Consider the following 23,789-nt stretch of genomic DNA (forward strand, 5'->3'; position numbering starts at 1 on the left):
CACACTTCATTTCACACTTTTATTGAAAAAATTGGCAGCTTAAAAGGACTGTTTGAATAAGTTAAGTACAAAATAAAAAATTACTGTCTCGTTTATTTCTTAAATAATATTAGTTACGTCGTTTTATCATTAAAATTATATTTAATAGTAAAATTTAAGCGTAATTGACTAGAAGAAGAATCGCTCGTTAGAACGGCGAATTCATTCCTAATTTTGTGCCGAAGTCTAGTCGAGCACGACGCTGATTGCGTTCATCCACTCTGAAAGGCAAACATTCTCTAATTAATAAGTTAAGACGCACTGCCTTGAAAAAACAATTTTCCAAATTCGAAAATTCCTATTTTAAAAGTACCCTCTCTCCTAGAACTTCCAACCTTTCCCCATACTCACTTGATCTCCTGGTACTTGATAAGTTCGTTCAACAACAACACAAGTATAGGCGATATCGCATAACCGGCCCATAGTGGCGCGGGCACGTAGTATTGAGGACACGCCCATATATCGCACGCACCGTAGCGCTTGCGCAGCAGTGCGGTACTGAACGCGGTTTGGAGTATCACCCTGTATAGTAATGTATGTTGTAAGGTTTGAACATGTTATAATATAAATCAAATTTATACAATTACATGTTACTTAATTAAATTTATAGTTTAACGACGAACACAAAATATAGTGCAGAAGGGCTTTTCAGCTATTAGATAGTCAATAGTTTATCGATTTAATATTACAGAAAATTGTAACAGTCGAATACTTACAAAACTATAACAGCCACGGACCAAACCCTGTTTGACCAGAACCCTCTCTGCCACAGAGAGGAATGTCGGTGTATAAACGACAATGATATGATAACTGAAATAAATAAATATGTATAATAAAGACGAGTAAAAAGAGCAAATAAACTCGAATTTAAACATTAAAGAAAATTTTGGCTTACCTACTCATATTTTTATGGAATATTATTGAAGTCATAATAATTTAATGATAGTCGTTTGATTTGATATGCCAGTAAAATTTTGCTATTTATGTCAAGATATATTATTTATTAATATAATATTATCTTGACTTCAAAACTAATCATACATTATGTATGTATACGATTTCGCTTAAAGCTACTCTATCTATAATTGTGTGCACTTGCAAAAAGAATAACAAAATAAACATTACCACTTACTTAAATGCAAAGTAACTAGCGCGAGCGTGATATGCTGCGCCAGGTAGAACCCATCATAAAATATATCCCCCCACCCGTGCCAACTTCGCAGCGTCAAGTCATGTTCCGTCGTGAAGTTGGCTACATTCACCGGATACACAAGCCAACAGTCCGTCGCATTCGTCACTTCCGCTATTTGCTGACAGAAACTGCGCAACGTGAACCCGTATAGCACTAGTATTGAGATCACGGACGGTAGGAATTTGCACGCGTAGCACCAGAACACGAATACCGCCATCTGTTGGGAGATTTGAGTTATTTTTTTATTTTGAACAATTTTGAAGGAAGGAATAAGTTCGATCTTGATGAGAAAGATAATAATTGTGTCAAAATCGGTGGTTGCGTTGTTGATTTCGATGATGCTGATAAGGATGATGATGACAAAGATTTTACTTAGAATTATGCCGCAGGTCATTCGATGTCGTTTCAGTCTAAATGATGATGCTGATAAGGATGACGATGAAGATAATAGTTATGCTGTAATTATTATGGTAGGTTCGATGTCGTTACAGCCTTTTCAGGGCATTGGCCTTCCTCAACAAGTCAACTCGACTGCCGGCCGTTAAGGCCCCGATGAATGACGTCGAAAGTTTGTATATATGCTCTGTAGCGAAAACATTTCGCTTGCGCGATTCAGAGCGAGGTGTCGCTACAGTTTCCATTACCGATCACTAAGCTGAAAGCTGCCTGCCACTTTAAAGTCATCTGGTGCTTCGATGATCTTGTTCGATAACACGTTTACATGAACCATTGAGATATACATATGGAGACGACACCGCCTACATCACTTATGTTCCGCTCAACATACGCCATATGGCGTAACTGCACGCTCATTTTTTATTTGTTTTAAAGTAAAACGCATCAAATATGCCTTCTTGTGTGTTACGATATTGCATAAATAATACAAATAATACGGGAAAGTGCAAAGGAATAACTTTCATCGGTAAGTACCTAACTAGATAATAATTTTTAAAACTTAGTTAGAGAGAGAGTTAAAAAAATGGCGCACAGATTTTGTTCGTGGTGTCTCCTCCATACGTAGTAATATTATCTCAATGGTTGTCAAACACCTTAGCAGTGAGGGCTAGCGGCGGGCGCGTGGCGGCGCGCTGCATGACGTGTCGGTGCGCGGGCGCGAACGCGAGCGCGGCGGCCAGCAGCGGCACGCCCGCCGCGCTGCTCCACACCGCGCCGCCCGTGCTCAGCGCGAGCGGCAGGAACGCGTACAGCGACGACACCTGACGACAATTTTTTTTTTATAAAAGACTAGCTGTAGCCCAGAAAACTTACTCTTATCCCGGTGAAAATAGATGTTGGGTAATTCTCAGATCTACCAAAAGGCAAATAAAATTTCATGAGAATCGGTCCAACCGTTTAGGAGGAGTATGGTAACATTGTGACACGAGAATTTTATAAATATAGAAACAGGCAGACATTTGACCACAGTCTCATCTGATGGAAACCGGTAACGCGTCTATGGTGGAAAATCATGTCTACCGAAATATATTTTGGATATAATTCCGGATAAAGTTATATACATTAACATGAAATATAAAATTTATTTACGCGGTTATCAACAAAATATTTTAGACTTTAATTTACAAACAAACTACTTTAAAATGGGCGTAAAATTGGTCAATGAGCAGTTAACCCATTGAGCCCCAAGCGGCCCGATCGGTCCCAGACAATAGATTTTCCACAAAATTTCTATAAAATTATTGAATACTACAGGGGCTAATATATGAACATCCACAAAACCAACTAGTAAGATAAGAAGTCTGAAAATAATAAATATTGTAGAAATTTTGTATTCATCACTGTATCACTCAACCTAAAAAAATATTGATCCACGTACCTGCAACAGCGATATAAAACAAGCGCTACAGATCCAGAACTGCGTGCAGTTCCACAAGCACGCGGTGAAGTGGCGCGACATTGTGATCAGCGCGAATAGAGACACGTCCGTCTCGCGCGCCATCTGGTGTGAGAATGATCGAATGGAATATTCTCCTATACCATACGAGGGTAGTTTGCTATTTGAACTAAGTGCTTAGTTTGAAAAAAAAAAAAAACAGATTGAAAATAACTTTTTTATAATAATAACAAATATATGTCTGAACTCTGAATATAGTCGAAACTCAATTTTAAATATACAGATTGTTATTACATGGTTGTTTAAATATCTGTTAGCTAGGGGAAAAGGTTGGAAAAAGGATGTGCAAGTACAATATACATATAAGAGATAATTAAAGGTTTTAAAATATGTATTTAGGAGGAAATAATTGCCAGACACAAATTTAAAATGAAATTCATTCAAAATAAATAAGCTATAAGTTATTGCATTGAAGACGAATTTTAAAATTCTCTTACTCAAATATTTCAATAGTTTATATGTAAATATCCTTAGTATACCAAAACTATACTATTTACATTTGATTTTATAAGTACCATACCTGAGAACTGCAGTAGTTGGTGAAAGAATTGTGTTGCCATTTATTTTTCAACTTTAAAGGCGGCATGCGAGGAAATGTACAAGGTAAGATAGGCATAGATAACATAAATGGAGCTATTCTTCGAATCGAAGTATACTGGTAAGCAAAAGTTACATATATATGGAGTATTGAGTATGGTTATTATAGCCAATACTAATGCTATAGTATCAGGTTAAATTAAAAAGCATTAGGCATTGGAAATAAGCAGGACAAGAGCAATTTATTACAAGTATATTTCAGTGAACCAATCCATTATTATATGTTTTTTAAAGATACTTTTATTTGCTTTCTCAACACACCAGGAGTCAAATCAGACCATAACCTTTAAATGTAATTCAACTTTTTTAATCGTCTTTCTCCAAAATGTTATTTTAAAGAAAGACGATTAGGTTCATTTCCCTATTCTAAATCAGATATATATAATATAAATGTGACATAAAATAATATCAATATCTCCTAGGAATTGAAGTGCCATAAACTACAGGAAGAAGCATATTATATTTTTGATTTTGAAGACACATAATCCTCAATTGGTAACTGGGGTCTAACACATATTATACATTTTATCTTTTTGAAATTCCATATAAACATTAGCTAAATCTCATACTCTTTATTCGTCATAACTGTCTTACCTAAAGTCAATATAAAGATAACCTTACCGACAAGGAACACGGAAGTGAGTTCAAAGCTCGGGCCAAATCAATTGGTCCGATGCAGTCTTGCGGTATTTTGTATGGAGGCAACTTCTGACATAGTACTGGATAAAGCGGCTCTACTGCAACGCTATAAGAAATATATACACGCTTTATGTACAGAAATACCCTAGGAATAATTCCACATTTCATAGTTCGTTAATCAGACTATTAATATGATAGACTATTAAAAAATGGATGGAGACATTTGCGTCGAACTTTATTGAATATAAGTGAAGCTATATTTTTATACGGAAATTAGATCCAGAAGTGAAATTTTCGTACCTTGCATCAGCTTGCATGAATATTTCCATATTCAGACAATTGGCCGCTGATCCCATTACGCAAACCACTTCACCGTAATCCTGGAAGTTTTACATAAGTATAAGTAACATTGAGAAATTTTGTGACTATAATTTAACTGCTTCAAAATAAAAAATAAAAACACAGGACATCTATTGGACATGAATTCACCTAAAAACGTCCAGTACATACAGTCCAGTATAGTATATTTAAGCATTATTACTGAAAATAACACAAGGATACTTTTTTCTATTTCTTAATAACTAACCTGCATAATTTGTATCATTGTTTGTACAGACCGCGGAGTGCAATCGGTGAATAGAGAGACAAGTAAAGGCACATTGTCAACTTGTTCTATGTGAGGACGAATGTTCTCAATGCCACGAGGTAGTTTGGCCTGTAAACAGAAGTAAACACAATTACAAATCAGAGAAAATTTGCTGGTTTTTATAATAATATTTAAGAAATATTGGAAAAGTTGTAAAAGGAATATTACGTTTTGTCTAGCCTAGAAAAAATATCATTAACTACCTGTTTTTGTGACTAATGCAAAATCGTCGCATTTTAAAATATTTTTGTTTTTCACAGAAAGAAAATCTGGAATTTAATTTCTGCTACCTTGTATTACTTACTATTATATGTCATTAAAAATCTCCCAAATGGGAACATAAACGGGCATAATTTATCTAATCAATCATTTCTCATAATCTAAATATTTTTTTACAATAACCCATAACTACGATTGCGATTTCCATGGGGTAATATCCCTGCAAATTTATGTAAGACCTTACCCAGCAATTCAGAAGATCTTATCTATATACTTACCCGGTTGCTCATATCGAAATGCAGTGGAGCAGAATGGTCAGTAGAGTCAGTAAGACAGGATAGTGACCGACACGCGTCTCCCGGCGACTCGGTGCCCTCCTCCCCGTCTAGTACAGAGTCCGTAGACATCCTCCCTCCGGGGATACTGTTGCGTTCTAGGTGCTAGAACAACCCGGGTTCATACCGGTTTAGGTTATGGTCCGTGTGGGTAGGCATCGATGTTTGAGGGTATATTGATATTTTTTGTGGATGAGATAAAAATGGTGTGTATTTAAAGTTCTTCAGTTATGCAGACAAAAGAGTTTCACATTCAAAATGTTGCAAATTGTTTTGAACAATAAAAAATTGTCCATTATTTGAATACAAATGACATCGAGGAATAATATTAAAATTTATGCTGTAAAAGTGTTTATAATGACCGATGTCTAGCCACAAATCTTAGAACTTGTTTTTTATAAGTTGGAATTATGTGCAAGAAATAAGACACACATCTGTGAAGTTATAAATTCAATCAGTCAAAATATTTTACTATAGGGTATTTAAACAATGGTAAAATATTTACAATTTTTGAATATTAAAAAGCTACTTTAGGGAATCAATAATCTTTCAATTTTTAACAATTGTTGTATGCTTACCTTTAAAGCGTTTTGTGCTGTTATAGAATTTCTATTCTTCTTGATTTCATTGTCAAACTTGACCGTGCCTTGTTCCAAGTTTATAGCTCCCGGTGCCGACATGGACAACACTTTGGAATTCGCCATATTACCGCTGCACAACAGATAATTTAGAAATATATTTGAGATTTTCATACATACTCAAGTTATATTTCTTCAGGCGATAAAATATGGTGCATGCGACATGCGATTCCAAAACCCGGGAGCTGAAGTAATTTCCCACCAAACTTACGACAAGGTTATTAACTCAAAGAAAGACAAAAAACTTATGATATCGTTACTTAGGTTTGAGGAATTTAATATTGATTGAACAAATAAATGAGCACCAACTTCAGCTTTGTCATCAAGTTTGCCGAGAAAAAATTGTTAGTAATTTCCGTTTATATTATGTAGAACGGATTAATTACCTATTTTTTTTTTCATTATTTGGCCAAAGAATAATTAGAACTAGCATTAGCCCGTGTAGAAGCAAACCAAAACCTGACCTAATTTATGATAACATTGTTCCAGGTACCACACATAAGCTTAAAACCATGCATCTGTATCTATTGATATAATAGATACTTGATTAGCTATACTGTGTCGTGTTTAAGTTGTTTTGTGTGTGTTTGCTGTGTGTTAGAGAAAGCTCACAAAACAAGCAGCTAGTAATTATTTTGCTTATAATTAAATTAATTTAACTTTATATGAAACGGGCCACCGACCACAGCCACAAGTGACGAACGACAGAAATTTAACACATTTTTTATATATTTTTTCACGCGTAAAAAGTTAATCATAAGCAAGTTGCAAATAATATTAAAAAGAGATAAAAACTTAGTGGGCGTAAAGCGATGTAGCGGATGATATCTACAAAACGAGTGAAATAAATGAGAAATATTAGAAAAGCAATTGCGATATGTCACATCTCTATAAAATAAAATCAAAGAGTAAAATTGTCCTAACTACCTCATAATAAAGTTATTAGGTTATCACATAGAGAAAATTATTTTGGTTTTCGCGTGCAATTGATAAATTAAAAACACGCGCCAAATATTATCAAACCATAGACTAAATACTGACATAACCAAATTAAAACCACATGGAAAAGAGGAAAAAAAGTTTTATTTCTGCATAAAGTCTCGTATTCATGATAAACACATTCTGACCAACAAATGATCAATTTCTTTAATGTTGGAGAACATTTTATGAGGATTGTATGAGAAAATTTCAATATCTCTGCTGACCATAAACACGGAGCTTCATGAAAACTAAACAGTGTCCGCGATAGGGATGTAACACATCGCAGTTGTCTAGCAAGACGAACCTATGCGCAAAGGCGTCGCCCGTATCGGGCCTAGTGAGTTGCGTTGCGGTGTTAGGGCGCTCGCGGGACAACGTTTGGGACGACAGCGGCGAGCTCGGCTTGCTGTTAACGGTTTGTTTCAGAATCTTAGATAGTTAACTTTTACCCTTTTAAAATTTTAGGATCCACCCAAGTGTGTGAAGGTAATTAAAAAGATTAAGTGAGCAAAAATTACATTCTAATGCTTTTTTAAATAGGCTGAATATGCTTTTTCTGCCTACCACTGTAGGCAGAAAAGTAATAAAAATTGGCATAATTTATTAATTTGTATATTTTAATTTTTTGGCAAATTCTATCTAAAATAAATACGTTACTGGAAAGTTCTAAACATTAATATGAGTCTAGTTATTCATGTTGTAAAATTTATTTGAACCATTCATACAATCTATAATAATCTATACACAGATATTTATCCTCTTTTTCTATTGTAGAAATCTTGATATTACTTGAAGTTTAAAGGGTATAAGCATTCACGTCATCATTGTTAAAGATTTCACATAGATGTTACAAAAAACAAAATTATAAAAAAAATTAGACACCATCGAAACACATGCAAAATTCAAATAACATAACTGGGACATAACAGCCAGCTATTATCCAAAAAATAAAACAAAATTAAAATTAAATGGATTCTTAAAACATTATCTATGACTAGAAATAAAATAGTGTAGTTTTACTGGTAAAAGGATCACAACATCAACTATTTTTCAGGACCTAAAAAGAAATCGCAGTTGCTCAAAAAAAAATTATAATCAGAAGACTTGTAAAGTGTTGTGTTCGTGAATTCAAACCAATTGTTAGTATCGAACGTTGTCAGCGATTTTTTATCCTTGCCACAGATTATGTAAATTTTATTTCATTTTATATTATGTTATGAGCTCCCCTTAAAAACCGATGACAAATCTTTGACATTTTTAAAATGTTTCATGTCATTAAAACATGCGTAATTCCATTATGATTCGATTCTTTTTTTTTCAATCCCATCGGATCCGATGATTAGTGCTGTACTATACATAAAATATGTACAAACCATAATTAATAGAAAACAATGAAATCGAATATGTTCTTTAATAAAAATAATCAATCAGGTAAAGGTTAAAATGTTGCGTACGTTCGTGCGTGAAAAGTTTAGATTTTCAAAATCGATTCAGTAAAGATAAACCATAAAACATTAGACAATATACAAAATAAATAGCACTGGATTAATTAAAAATATTCTAGAAAATCTACTCCTAAAATCTTCGTTGATCGCTTCGAAACTTATTGCCTCAATATCCTAACCCTGAAAAATCTCAATCATTAAATTAAAACGCATTTTTTTTTCAAAATTTCTAGGTTACCTCAAGGGCTGGCTCATGAGCGATATATGGCAGTTCCAGCCAGACTCCAGCCCCATTTTCTCACTAAAAACCCTTGATCTGAGTTCATTCTCTTTGCTGAAGTGAACGAATCGTATACACGCACGCTCCAAACGCTCTATAAGTTCCACCATGTCACTTTGCGCTTGGTACTGCATTGTCACCATTCCTATGAACACCTGGAAATTGTATTTACTTATATTTTATTATACGCAGGAAAGATAGAGAAAACAGTATATTAAACAAAAGGGCGGCTTTATAAAAGGAAGACATTTTTATGTTAAGTTCTTTAATTGTTGCATTTATCATAAAATAAATTTTTGGGTTAGAAGATATAGGCAATTTTCCTAAATAATGAATATAATAAATGGCAACTTTCAAGCTCCATATGGAAATTAATCTTTCAAATATTATTTAATTATAAAATAATTATTGTATACCTGATTACATTGTAGATCGAAAAAACCATCAACATCATTAACATCTTCATCTGTCACCTCGTTAAAGAGCAAAGAATCTGAAAAAAGAATTGATCGATATCGTGAAAATTTCAATACACAATCAACACATACGTGAAAATTCAATACAGTATATATGATATTCTGTTATATCACATTGCACTAAGAATGTTAACTGTGTGCCGGTATCTGCGTATGTGTGTGTGTGCTTGATGCGTACACGTGTCCGTGGGTGCGTGCATGTTTACTTATTTGTGCGTGCACGTTTACGTATATGTGTCCGTGTGTCTATGTATGTATATATACATGTGTGTGTGTGTGTGTGTGTGTGTGTATGCATACATTACCAGTAGAGTGAAAGTGTAGTGCGGGCGCATCATGCCAGCGCTGTTCACGTGGAGCGTACAGTGCGCGGCTGTCAGCTGGTAGTTCGAGGTATGTGCGCGCTAGTGTTGATGTTATACCGCGGGTTAGTGGCCTATATGGAACAAGAGGAAAAAATATTTTTTACAAAATTAAAATTACAATCAAAATATGGACGAATTGTTCGAATTTATAAGCAAGGGTTGTATGATATTTGTTTGAACACACGAACAGCATAAACACGGTCACATTAATTCAATAAAATAAATATAAGTACGCATGTGACAAGAGACTAGGGTGAGGGCCACGGGCGTGTTGCCCGCAAAAAAGTCATGAGTGGTGTAACAATCATAACTCCATTTTTTATACACATATTTCATATTTAGGTTTCTAAGTGGAATTTAATTAAAAAAAATTCTCTCTGTATCACTTACTTGTACGCAAATGCAGTACAATATGCAGTGAGAGAATTTCTCTGGTAAAAATCTATAATTTTCTTGCGATCTGACGGCGATATTGGAGTTAGGTCTTTCCCATTCCAGTAGTCTACGCACGAATCCAGTACTATATCTGCTGTACCCTGTAAAGAGAAATAATTCAAAAAAAAAACGACGTGTGGCACTCGGGGACTGCCGCGGTAAAGCTATTGCATGCTATGCCTTCAAGCCACACCTCCGCCCGTCGGAGTGGGGAGCGTGAGGTTTTTTCGTTACGGAATTTCTCGATTCGGTCCCCGCGCTCAAGGCCCGCGATAGAAGCTATGCAATAGCTTAAAAATATTTTTCATAAATAAAACGCTATAAGATTGTCTTATACATTTACAACACTAAAAGCTTTATGATAAATAAATAGATAGGAGTATTAAAAACTAAGGTGTAATATTCTCATCCCATTTTTAAAATTATATTTGTATTTTCAGTAATTGGATTGAAAAAAAGGAAAGCTTTTTCATTAAAAAAAAGTAAAAAAATATTTTCTTTCTCTAATTCCTTGCTAACCTGCGTCAACATTTGCAGCTGATTCGCCTGATCCTTCACTATGACAGCCAGCATGTGCGGTAAGGGCACTTTCACACGCGTGCTCAAGTGCAAAGAACGCACGAAGCGTGTCTCGCGCCTTATCGTGTCTGCTTGCTATAACAATGGGGTAAAAATTGATGTAATTTCTCCGATATATTCGATATATATCGGATCTAATCGTTAAGTGTGCATAGGCGATTATTCCGTAACTATTACATATATATAAAAAAAACTTTAAACTGATATCGAAAGTACTTTACCTAATGAGTAAAATGATTACATTACGTTACATTACATTACATATTAAAAAAATACATTATGATGTTGATTTGATAATCTTAAAGAAAAGTATAATTACCAGGTGCCTAAAAACCGCCAAACATTCTTGCACAAGGTACGCGTCTGCTACAGCATCGGTGAAGCCAATCTGTTTCGCTAGCTCACAGAGACATCTGCGATTTGTTACGGGCACCAAATCTTCACTGAAAATAATATGACAAAATATAATATTTTTTTTCTTTTAAATCTAAAAATTGAACTTGTTTCATAAAACATGCACAAGCCAAGATGGAATTTAATTGGCTTTTGAGATGGTGTACATGATATTTTTATTTATTTAATTAAATATTAGATGGTACTGCTTTTTTATATTTTTAACAAAGCTCTTACAATAATATTCACAATATTCGGTTTTTATGGACAACAATTTTCATACATCCAACCTTCGCACGTCCTACGCACGTTATTTGCGCGTAACTAAATCTGTATTTTATAGTAGGACGCGTGAGAGATACCAATTATCAAGAAATTTGGTATGGAGATATTTTGACACCTGAGGAAGGACATAGGCTACTTTTTATCCCGGAAAAATGACGCAATCCCGGAAATCCCACGGGAACGGAAACTATGCGGGTTTTTCTTTAACTGCGCGGGCGAAGCCGCTGGTGGAAAGCTAGTTTATTTATTATTTTAACAAAAGTATTTGTATATGCGTGTAAGTATTTACACAACTGTCTGTAAGTTGCGTGTCTACACGCACTGCGCCTGGCGTGCGAGTTGCGTATGTATGCGAACCTATGCCGCTCCTCACATGAATGAGTACGTATGATTGTGCACGTTTGTGTGCATGTACAGTATATAGTATACCTATCTGTACACACGTACCTGTACTGCGCCTCGCACGTGAGGTGCGCGCAGAAGTGCGCGTACGTGTGCGTGTGGGCGGGCGCGCACGTGTTGAGCAGCGCGGCCAGCCCCAGCGGCTTGAGCCGCGCCAGGTGCTGCCGCCAGCGCTGCTCGTCGAACTCCACGCGGAACGGCGCGTTCTGGTCGTGCGTCAGGTCCAACACCTGCACGTTAATTGGATTTTTGGCAATTAAAAAAAAAACGACGTGTGTCACTCGGGGACTGCCGCGGTAAAGCTATTGCATGCTATGCCTTCAAGCCACACCTCCGCCCGTCGGAGTGGGGAGCGTGAGGTTTTTTCGTTACGGAATTTCTCGATTCGGTCCCCGCGCTCAAGGCCCGCGATAGAAGCTATGCAATAGCTTAAAAAAATTAAGGCGGATTATCAACTACTAGCTGCTCCGCGCGGTTTCACCCCCGTGGCTCCACTCCTGTTGATCGTAGCGTGATGATATTATATACCCTATAACCTTCTTCGATAAATGAGCTATCTAACACCGAAAGAATTTTTTAAATCGGACCAGTAATTCCCGAGATTAGCGCGTTCAAACAAAACAAACAAACAAACTCTTCAGCTTTATAATATGTATTAGTATAGATAAATAGGCTTTTATAAGCTTAACGTGTAAGTTTGTATAGATACATACTCGTTTAGACTTGATTTTGACCCAAGATTTATTTCAAACTTTGGACCCTTATTATGGATCAGTGACAATACAATAATATCCTGACTTATAGCTTGTTTTTTAGTTTAATTATTTTATTCAAAATTTCATATATTTAGTTTAAATTCAAACTTAAATAAACAAAACAGAATTAAAACATCTATAAGTTATACCTCAACAATAGTAGACGGCTCTGTGTTCGGTTTGCTCTCTCCGGCCTGGTCAAGTGTGGTTTGGCTCTGGTGGCCCATGGATGCAATTAAGCTTGTCTTACTCGAGTTATTCGACGTTGGGCTCGAATTGCGAAGGAAGAACACTTTCTCTGCTGTAGGATTCGGCCATGATAATATGCCTTTCTTGTCCACACAACATAATGCCTGAAAGGTAAAGTAAAATTATAACAAAAAAAGTCGTAGTTTTTTTTTCCATTATTTGTATATCTATTACATTAAACTTAAAAAATCAGAGCTAAAATCGACAATAAGAAATCAAAAACAGTATTTTTTTATGATGCATCTTCATGAAGAGAAAAAAAAAATTTTCGGCGGGATCGAAACGTATTATTTGGACATAATAAACATTAGAAAGTAATTTGAACTTACCGACAAAGATCCCAGAACATGTACAATATTCGCCGTTCTAGTGACCATATCCTCTCTACCAATCAGGATATTAAAGAAGGTTTTACTCAACGTTTTTATACTCTGTGGCTTAAGATTGGATTCACTGAGCGCTTTAATGAGAGGATCGCTTGCGTCTTCTGATATGGAGCACGATTTAGGACGGGTGTACTTTTGGCGCACTTCTGACAACGATTTGAATCTGGAATTTAGTTGTATAGTACAATCTGTCCAGAGAGACGTAAATACTAAATTGTAGGAAAAAAAATTGCATTTGAATATGGAAATCTAGGTCTAACTTGAATAAGCAATAATACCACAAAATTACTCTTGTAGAAATTTAATATGAAAAAATTATCTTTTTGGAAGCCATTATTTTGTAAATAAAGGTACTGTCAGTAATTCGATTTCACACACCATTCATGTTTACTCATGTCTGTTCTAGGTAAACTTACCTAGCTAGTCCATAGCAATTCAACGATACCCATGCGATAGGAAATATAATTTGTAACAATGGTAAAGACGCAGCGATCGTTTGTAAGAAGTATATCTCTGTCCAATGAGCGACGCCGGGCAAGTGGTATATATGACGGAAGAAACTTGCCACTACCATGAGGATAATTACGAGCGGTAGAACGATACCTTCCATCACTTTTACTGTGCACTGAAATGATATTTATTTTATTTAAGTATTTACTCTTTATCTATACATATAATAAATCTGTAGAAGGGTCAATTCTGTACATTGAAAATATTGAAAAAATAAATAGCAGGGGTTATAATGTTACTGGATCGATACCAAACCCAAATATGTAATTAAAAAAAATTTTTGTCTGTCTGTCTGTATGTTCAGGCATCACGTGAAAACTAACGGTTCGATTTCGATGAAACTCGGTATAATTATACCTTATTATCCTGGGCGTAAAATAGGATACTTTTTATCCTGGAAAAATACGCAGAAAAAAAATTAATCTTAATTTTTCAGTTTTATCCATAGACGTTGTTCTGTAGAACCGCGAACACACGTTGCGTATTATTATAGGCCTAGCCGTATTTGGGTCCAATAGATATTTATAAGATGTCATTGTCAGAGTTGCTCAAAATGGAGAAATAAACCATCCACGCGAAGACCGACATCCGCGCGGACGGAGTCGCGGGCGGAAGCTAGTTGTACATAATCTTATAAATAAAAGCACAACAAAACCATTCAAAATGTAGAAATGGCGGCCTTATGGCTCTAAGCCATCTCTGCCAGGCAATAATACATACATATCAATTAATTAATTGAATTGCATTCTATACACTATACAGTAAGTTAATGTAAGAAATAAACATTTGATTTGAACAAATAAAAGACAAGTCACCACATTAAAGTTATTTATAGTTTGTACTCAGTGTTTATCTACTTTCCCAGGTAATTGTGTTCGATTTTTAATTATGCAAGTATATTTTCAATTTTCTGTAAATACTGCCAAGAAATTTGTTTTATTTTAATCCTAAGTTTTTAGTCTCAAATAAAAATAAACTATAACCCTGCAACACTCCACTTATTTTATTGGTAAACAATATTCTGTGCTTTAATTCAACAAAGACATTGCATTAACTAATTATATTGAACTTTGAGCTAACTCACCAAGTACCTCTGTTTCTCAAACACTGTGACAGGTCTGGTTGTAGAATGTTCTAGAACTAGTTTCAAATTCTTCAAGTATGGAGTTTCACACATTTTGTATGCTCTGTTTGGGTGAGGTGTTCGGGATCTTGGCACATTGGAGTTTTCTTTTACCTGTAAGAATATGAGAAAGTTTATATTTTACAAAAATTAATGTGATAAAATCAAATTATTAGATTGCGGCAGAAACTTAATGTTGTTATTTCGTTTCTAGGAAGAAACGAAGGAAGGAAGGAAATATAGGAAAATGCAGGAGCATAACATGAAAAAGGCATATAATTATTATGAATAAGAATTGTTTTTCATTAGTTTCTGCATTTACATGTTTAATTAAGATTTAAAAAAAAAATGTGTACAATGTATAAACTAATGTTTGCAGTTTGTACATCAGAGAAGCCTCATTTTTTCTTTAATGACATAATATTATGCTTAATATTTATACGTTAAAACACAAGAAAATATAAAAAAAAATTGAGATAGACAATTATATATTTAATTTAATTTTTAACACCTGTGACCCCGGTGTAAATATTTGGCCAAAGAACATCTCTGGATCATCAGTTTGCAGCCCCTGGCAGTGACCAGGCACCTCTTGCCCTGGTCGGAGCACTATTATATCACCTTCCACTAATAAAGCCCACGGAAGATTCACTATTGTACCTAGAATAGACAAAAATGAGAATATGTACTTGTTTGTACAATAAATAAAGCTTATGATTTAAAATAAATACTACTTGTCAACTTCATACATTTTAAATGCTACATAGTCTTTTATATTTTATTTGCCTGTGGTCAAATATCTTCACAATTATTAAATCAGTTATAATTATATAAAAAAAATACATTTTTTAGTATATAGCAAATATGTATAAATCCAAGTTTGATGATCAAAAGTTTTATTTTTGTATAAAATCAAATACATTAGAAGCTTACCATCTCTGTATGTCCACTGCAGAATGACGCAAGGTGAGAAAGGTGCACATAAATGTGGGTAAAACTCTTCTTTCCACATACATGACCCTATTGCTTCATTTAATGTATCTGAAATAGAATGATTATACTTGTCATAGTCTTTAATACCAAGTATATTGTTAAATACCCATGTAAATAACATGTTAAATGGATAAGAAGTATTTTTATAAATATAAGTTCTTTTGAAAAAAAAATACTATGTGCAACGAATTACGCGTGGTAGGGATAAGAAAAAGATGGCATGTAACGGAAAAATGTCATGCGTAACGAAAAAATGTTACACAAAATTTTTTTCCGACCCTGATAAAGAAGTTTCACTTCAAGAAATAACTTACCAAGTACTTTAGCTACTCTATGAGGTATCTCGTTCCTGTGTAAATATTCTTCATTCAAGGCCACCAAAAAGTTAATTACAAGTATAAAAAACAAAAACAATGCCTCCCACAATAAGTCCCCTTGTGCCAAAATAGTTCCTCCAATTAAATAAGTTAGAACTAAACATACTATATTAATTATTGTGACAGTATATGCAACTCCTGATAATAAAACTTTCTCCGAGGCAAATGATATGATGTTACGTATGATGTCAAACCTGTAATTTTTAATTAATGTTATTTGATGTCCATTTTAAAGCACTGCATTATGAAAATAGAAATAATAGCATAATTCATTATGGGGCTTGTAGAATTATCAGTCTGTAATTGAATAAATAGAATACATACATACAAAAATATACTTTTTTAAAGGTATGTTTTTCAGATTTATCATTATAATCATATTATATATTTTACAATTATATACATGCTCGTAATCTTTAATGTTTTGTTGGAAATATGCGATAATAAGCTAGCACATGATCGGAAAGTTCTATATGAGCGGTCCTGTTTAAATTTTTCGATATAATAAATACCTGTACTGTAATAATGGTACTTAGATGTTTAAATTCAATAGTATATGTTCTAGCCTAAATTATTCGTAAGATCTAAAAGTTCTTAACAACCTACTTCTACTACATTTAATAAAAACTTTATATTATATAATATTTTTACCCGATTGGATTTTTTTGTTTGTGTTCCTTTATTACTGCTTGAATATCGTCTCGCAATTTTGTAAGTGCTTTTTTTGTAGAATACCCAAGTATCTGCTCATTAGGATCTCCCATTTTTAACTATTAAATCACATAATTATTTGCTATTTCTAAAATTTAATAATATAAAAATATTGTAAATCCTCAAAAATAGTAAACACAGGAGAATGACAATGACATTGACAAAAGCAGTATACTGTATAGATCAAGAAGCTTATATCCTCTGTATAGATTGAAATATCTTTATGTTTAAAAATGTATGAGAGAGAATTTGACCACCTACTATATTTTTATCACATTTTTTTTAAATTTATACCATATCATAAGATAAACTGTAGATATACATTATAGTATATTTTGTTTAAAAAATATCAGAGAGTGTGCCGTTTATGTATTGTATATAATGTTTAGATAATAAATAATAAATAATTGATAACTGTGTTGATAGCCGAGGTATTGTTGAACGTTTTTTTGGTGTTACCAATGCGATGGTGTGAAGCACAGTTTAAAGTTATATTGAATTATATTATCTGATAATGTACCTACTATTGAATCTGAATCACTGAATAGTTAATAAAAAACTACATATGAATTTTATTTCAAAATTATTCACACTGTTTTCAATTTTGTTATTAAGAAAATATTTTGAATATAGGCAACATTTCAATATCGACTTGTTGTCGACATAGGAGTGAAGTTGGCGTTTACTTGGAAACATTTCAAAGTTTTTCTTTTAATTTTATGTAAGTAATTGTTAGTCTACGAAATTTTCAGTTTTTCATGTATTCTTCAGGGATCCGGGTCTTTACATGCTATTGCGATGTGTAGATTTTGTAGTTTTGATTTCGCGAAATGAACAGTGATGATAGATAAATAAAAGTACGGTTCCGTGACTGAGCATAGTCAGTCGGTCTTGTGTCTACATTTCAAGTGCAGTGCGCCATTGAGCTCGTGAGATAAAAAATAAGGAATGTGTTTATCGTTTCTCGTTATTTTGTTAAAACAACGGCTAGTGTACTAGTTCGTTATGTGGCAAATGGAAGATATTTAGGACGATTGTATCAGTTATGGCAGACTGTATAGATTCGCGTATAACAACAAAGTGTATTTCAAGAACTGGAAGAGTTCCGCAGTTACGAACATGGATTTGGATTTTATTATTGCAGTGTTTAATAAGCTTCCCGTGTATATTTTCAAAATGCTTGACTGTGGATTTAACAGTTCGAATATACCCAGAAGGAGATTTTCCACTACCTTATGGACAACCCTTAGAATTAATTTGTGTTGCTGAAAATTACTCTTCGAGTGATATCGTGTTTACGCTTTCTGGAAAACCAGTGGAATCAGAAGTTATCAACTCCACGTCACGGAGATTGTATATTGAAAAACTAGAAAAGAATGTTTATCCATACTTTTGTGCAAATACAAAGACAAACAAAAAATGTGTAAGCAGAGTACTTGTTGACTCACCACCTGAAGATATTTTAGACTTTAAATGTATTTCAAAAAATCTAGAGATTCTAAATTGCTCATGGACAAGCCCAGAATCCTTAAGTATCACAACTTATAATTTGACATTTGCAGCAAATGGTAACTTTGTGAAACCATGTGTGGCAGAAAAGGTAGAAAACTCAAGGACTAGGTACTGTGTATGGAATACAACAAGTAAGCCTAGATATAGACAGCAAGAGGAGGTACAATTCTTCAACTTAACTGCATGCAATGTTTTCGGCTGCAATAGTCAAAACTTTACAATAAATCACTATGCCATAGTTAAGCCTCAGCCTCCATCAGAATTGAAAACAATTAAAATAGGAACCCATAAAGTTGTTCTCAAATGGAGTATATCAAATAATATGTATGATTTTGTACCTTGTGGAGTGCAGCATAAAATACAGTATCAGATTGCAAAAATAGATAATAAAACTTCTTTTCATGAAGTCGATACTTCAATGCTTCCTATAAAGAATAAAACATACAAGTTCAATTTAACAAATCTTGAATATGCTCATATGCAGTATGAGGTCAGAATATATATCAAGTCAGTCATGGCTCCAGATTCACCAGATTTCTGGTCAGATTTTAGTTATGTTGTATTCTATACAGCTAGCGAAAGACCGCAGAGGCCTCCTGATACAGCAGCGGGTGCCTTTGATAGATCCCTTTATGTTGACAGAAGGATATTGTATATATACTGGAAACAGCTAGAATACTATGAAGAGGCAGGTGCTAATTTCACATACAAAGTTCTTGTGTCTCAAGATAACAAAACACAGACATTATTCCCAGATAAGAGTAAAAGTTTAAGTTATGTGATGTTGAATGCTTCTCTGAGTTCATTGGATGTGGATATTTGGTCCTTCAATATAAATGGATCTTCAGTGAACAGTAGCCATTTGTATATTCCACCTGAAAAGGATATTCACTCACTCGGTCTTACTTCATTTACAAAGCTAGCCTATGAAAATGGAACATATGAACTATCTTGGATTGGGATAAAGAATATTGATAATTACACTTTATTCTGGTGTCAGCATAACAGTACCAATATTTGTGCTGGTCAAATGGACTTTGCTGTGCTTGAGCCACACAAGAATCATCATGTGATAGACCTACCAAGAGAACATAGGTATCAATTTGCTATATCTGCTAATAATGGATCTAGAACTAGTGGAATGGTTTGGGCAAAATGTGACATATCAAAGGAAGGTTTTGTCATGTATCGCTTTAATCTCAACCTAAACTATGATGCACCTGGAAAATCTTTTGTTACCTTAAGATGGCAAATGGAATGCATTCTGCAAGATGGGATCATTACTGGATTTAATATAAGTTACTGTCCTATTATAAAAACTAGTACTTTGTGTGATAAATCTGTTGCAAGCAAAGATTTGTATATTCCAGATCCAAAACAGACTTATGTTACTATAGAAAATTTATTACCGTTCAGAACTTATCAATTTACAATTGCTATAGATACAATTTATGGACAGAAAACTGTTCGCAATGCTACGGCAGTTTTAACTACTTCAGAAGATAGACCAACTAGCCCTACAAATTTGGTAATATCCAATGTAAGGAATGATTCATTGGTCATTTCATGGGATCCACCATTGCAACGGAATGGTAATATAGGGAAATATGTTATTTACAATTATGATAAAGAAATCTATGTTGATAGTGTCCCTGGTACTGATACTTCTAGTAGAAAAGTGACTTTGTTAGGGCTGCAAGGCTTTAACAACTATTCTTTGTCAGTCCAAGCATGCAATATTGCCATTGGGTTATGTTCCAAGCCAAGTCCTAAGAATGGAATATTTGTAAGAACAAGAATTGGTGCTCCAAGTAGACTAAGAGCTCCAACTGTTACTAATAATCCAGATGTACTGAAATGGGACCCCCCAGAGGTTCCAGGTGGTACCGTGGATTTGTATCAAATAATGAGAATAAGAGATGATAAGGAACCTGAATTCATAAACACAACTAATTTGTCTTATTCGCTTACACATTGCGATGGAGTTCTTTCATCAGAGACTTACCAAGTAAGAGCTTTGAATTATGATGAAGATTTGTATCATGGAGTGATGGGAAATGTTAATATTACAGAGAGAAATTCCAGTAATATTGAAATATATGCTGGTCCCTGGAGTGAACCCAGCCTGGTAGCTTGTAGAAGCAGGGATGGTCTTGCTATGATATTAATATTAATGGGTTTATTTGCTGTTGGAGGTTTTGTATATGGGGCCATAAAATTGTATAGAAAATACAGGAAGATGGAAGACATTAAACCAGTTCTACCTTATGGGTTAGGAGAACCAGAGAAAGATAGAACTAAATTTACCTATCCAGATTGGAATCCATCTAATAAAGATGAAAAGCCATCATCGGATGAAATGTTGTTATTACCCAACAGCAAAAGCACTGTATCATCAACTGATATAAAACAAAAAGATGACAACTGTGCTGCAAGTGATCATACTGATAGTACAGCACTGTCAGATTCATCAGCCGGACCAGTGGATAGACAAGTATCTACATCAGATGATGGATCAAACTCATCACTTCATCTAGAAGCAGAAACTGATAAAGGAGATGACAGCACAATAGTGCAAGAAGAAGACTCGTCTAATGAGGACACAGAGAGTTCTCGTGAAAGCTCACCATACTTTAGTGATAAGAATTTCAAAAAGAATCCTACCAGTGGCTATGTACAGCCAGTAGTAAATCCGGCTACTGGCTATGTACAATCTGCCCCAGCTAATAAGAACACCCCTCAAATACCAAATTCACAACCTACTACATCAAGTTATGTTATGGCCGGATTGCCTTCGCCGCTATTCACGATGCCTACAGCGCCAATAAAAGGCTTAAATCCTGCTCCATCGTCGGGATATGTTCTTCCCGAAGAAACTCAAGTCAAATCAATGATGGGCTTCCCGAAGCTAGCGCCGACGGCACCCAAAGTTATGGGTCCCGAAAGCTTGCCAACCTTGCCTACCTTGCCGCCGCCAGTTAAACCTAGTGCAGACAATAGCTATATACAATTGCAATCATTGGATTCATTGCCTAGTCTTAAAACAAGTGTGCGAAACACTGTGCCATTAAAACCACCTGCCTCCAATGGTTACGTCAGCCCCGGCGACGTTGTGATAAATAAGCATCTCAATAATATGCTGTCTGCTGGACAACTATCTGAAGAGTCTGCGATCCTCGATCCGACGATGTCCCCTGACGCGTACTGCCGGTTCTCATGGAGCACGGATCCAGCGAACGATAACTTGCATTCGTTACTCGCGGACTCACCTTCGAGAAGCGTCCCTAAGAATTAAATTATTTATGTCGACATAAGTGACAATGTACTGATAAATGTAAATTTTGTAGTGATTTGTAAATACATTTATGTAGCTTTACAAAGTGGACATTATTTAACACAAGAAAATATATGTGTTGTATAGTGATAATTCTTGTGCCTTATTAATTTATTTTAGGTCATTAAATAGAATCTATAGGTAAGATTTATCATTATCTACATTAGAGAAGCTTGCCTTTTCGTTGAACGGCATTGAAGTAAAACTGAGCAATTATATTTATTTGGAAAATATATTGTTTCAGAAATCATTTGCATACTCAATATAGAAATGGAAGGTATCTATAAAATTAATGTGATACCAAACGATCTCAGTGTGGAGGAAACAATTCTTCAAATCGCTGATACATTAGACAATCTCAGCGGAATAGTCGACGATGTATTTTCACGTATATCGAGCAGGATCAAACAAAACATGGATAAGACCACAAAGCTCAGAGAGCAAATCGACGTTTCTAGAGCTAAAGTCGAGAAATTAACAGGAATGCAAAAGGCGATTAAGGTGTTCTCTAGTGCTAAATATCCTTCGTCTATTGTACACGACCATTATCATTCCATATTTGACACAAACACCTATCATTATGAGCCTAAAAAGGTTACTCTTAGCGGCAAATCGCAGAGGCCGTCAAGTGAAAAAGGAATACAGGTAAAATTTCAAGAAAGTTGCTCGATTCAATATTTTTATTTTACGTTCATTTAGTAACAACAATTATTTTTTAGGAAAAGCTCCACTTCTTCCACGTCAAAGTTGCGGAACCGAAAAATCCGAAGCCCAAACAGGATTTCGACATTAAAACTGTTATTGACAAAGTGTCGTCTGTAGGAGACCTTTTGATCTTCAATACAGAGGAGAGTCCGTATGTTGGGCTGCCCAGCAAGCAGCAAGCCTACGTGCCCAGGGTACACACTGACGTTCAGAAGTCGGTGTTGGATGAAGCACCGCCTTCTATCATGAAAAGAAATGTGCTAAAGCGAGAAATCGATGAATACATGTACGCACCCGGCATGGGAGTGGTAAGTTTCATTTATTTTCATGACAATAATATCGTTCGGATGAATGAGATATGTCTGGAATGTGTTTATACAACTGAAAGGATTACGATTAAGTTCAAATAAACAAGTTTAAATTATATACGAACAACTTTTTAAAATATGCCAAAATTGTTATTGTTTTTGAATTTGCGGAATAGTATTGCAGGGTGTTTATCTAATGTTTCGGTCGTTAACGGTTAAATTATATAATTAAATTCATAAATAAAATAACTATCACTAATGCATGTTTACGATACTGTGGTAATCTATTATCTAATTGATATACTTTTAAAAATTACATAATATTTTTTACAAATTTCGTTAATGAATATTCAATAATAATTACCTAACATCAGTTTATAATTTATATCTTACAAAAAAAAAAAAAAAAAACTGTTTCTATAACCTACAATTCTATAGTAAGGTTATATTATGTACATGTATTTTAAATCCTTTTGGTCGTCTTGTTGTATACAAATTACTTAGAATAAATTATTTCATTCAAGTCAGTTTAGATGTAGATGCCTACGATATTCATTGATAAAAATTCTTATATATATCTTATTAGTAATAGAGTAGAGTAGTATGGTATAGTCTTTCACCGGAGAAGGATAAAATGAATTCATAATCAAAGTCGACGTTTCTTATAATTTCGTATGAGGGTATTCCCTCTTCACGAATCGATGATAATTAAATAAACGCATAATTACCGCAACTATCGATAGATAGGTATAATATTATGTTTACATAGATAATAGTCATTTGGGCGTAAACTATATTTGTTCGCGATGGTTTTATAAAATAATCTTATTACTACGATTAACGGTACTATAAGAGCAGTCCAAGTTAACAGTTCCTTTCCAGAAATAGATATAGGGAATTTTTGTTAAGACATTTGTATATTACTATTAGATTATGTATTTAGATCAAGCCACCACTTATAGCCTCTT

The 23,789-nt window shown here is 34.5% G+C and overlaps 3 protein-coding genes across 6 annotated transcripts in view; 2 read left to right on the top strand and 1 right to left on the bottom strand.

Annotated features, from left to right (window-relative positions):
- Window positions 1-5: 5 nt before the first annotated feature.
- LOC123695276 (transmembrane protein 94) lies at window positions 6-17,098 on the bottom strand. 3 transcript variants are annotated; one of them, XM_045641054.1, is made up of 28 exons: window positions 16,903-17,098; window positions 16,189-16,445; window positions 15,815-15,922; window positions 15,393-15,541; window positions 14,843-14,995; window positions 13,665-13,873; window positions 13,192-13,411; window positions 12,763-12,966; window positions 11,904-12,088; window positions 11,098-11,221; window positions 10,719-10,853; window positions 10,155-10,300; window positions 9,705-9,835; window positions 9,340-9,416; window positions 8,882-9,078; window positions 7,503-7,604; window positions 6,158-6,290; window positions 5,523-5,684; window positions 4,966-5,094; window positions 4,680-4,759; window positions 4,362-4,485; window positions 3,664-3,714; window positions 3,066-3,188; window positions 2,281-2,448; window positions 1,172-1,448; window positions 756-849; window positions 391-561; window positions 6-260 (listed from the first exon to the last, which is right to left on the bottom strand). In XM_045641054.1, the coding sequence occupies exons 1-28, from the start codon at window positions 17,013-17,015 to the stop codon at window positions 188-190; spliced, it is 4,095 nt and encodes a 1,364-aa protein (XP_045497010.1). In that variant the 5' UTR covers window positions 17,016-17,098; the 3' UTR covers window positions 6-187. The 3 variants fall into 3 exon arrangements, with proteins under 3 accessions (XP_045497010.1, XP_045497013.1, XP_045497011.1); XM_045641057.1 differs by lacking the exon at window positions 7,503-7,604; XM_045641055.1 differs by lacking the exon at window positions 3,664-3,714.
- Window positions 17,099-17,616: 518 nt separating this feature from the next.
- The window catches only part of LOC123695854 (WASH complex subunit 1), a 38,698-nt gene continuing 32,525 nt past the window's right edge, over window positions 17,617-23,789 (top strand). Inside the window, exons 1-3 of one of the 2 annotated variants that reach the window (XM_045641798.1) lie at window positions 17,617-17,683; window positions 22,053-22,453; window positions 22,528-22,821. In XM_045641798.1, the coding sequence (XP_045497754.1) occupies window positions 22,079-22,453; window positions 22,528-22,821 (669 nt within the window). In that variant the 5' untranslated portion in view covers window positions 17,617-17,683; window positions 22,053-22,078. Of the gene's footprint in view, window positions 17,684-21,812; window positions 21,950-22,052; window positions 22,454-22,527; window positions 22,822-23,789 lie in introns of those variants that run through there. The other variant, XM_045641797.1, reaches the window with a different exon arrangement.
- On the top strand, window positions 17,690-21,784 carry LOC123695853 (cytokine receptor). Its single transcript, XM_045641796.1, has one exon. The coding sequence runs from the start codon at window positions 18,008-18,010 to the stop codon at window positions 21,767-21,769; it is 3,762 nt and encodes a 1,253-aa protein (XP_045497752.1). The 5' UTR covers window positions 17,690-18,007; the 3' UTR covers window positions 21,770-21,784.

This window comes from Colias croceus, chromosome 11 (assembly GCF_905220415.1).
Source record: "Colias croceus chromosome 11, ilColCroc2.1".
Taxonomy (NCBI): domain Eukaryota; kingdom Metazoa; phylum Arthropoda; class Insecta; order Lepidoptera; family Pieridae; genus Colias; species Colias croceus.

Coding starts and splice junctions, on each gene's coding strand:
- LOC123695276 (XM_045641054.1), bottom strand. CDS start 17,015: ATGGGAGATCCTAATGAGCAGATACTTGGGTATTCTACAAAAAAAGCA. Junction 15,923..16,188: donor TAGAGTAGCTAAAGTACTTG/GTAAGTTATTTC, acceptor ATTCTATTTCAG/ATACATTAAATGAAGCAATA. Junction 4,486..4,679: donor TTCATGCAAGCTGATGCAAG/GTACGAAAATTT, acceptor TATTTCTTATAG/CGTTGCAGTAGAGCCGCTTT.
- LOC123695853 (XM_045641796.1), top strand. CDS start 18,008: ATGGCAGACTGTATAGATTCGCGTATAACAACAAAGTGTATTTCAAGA.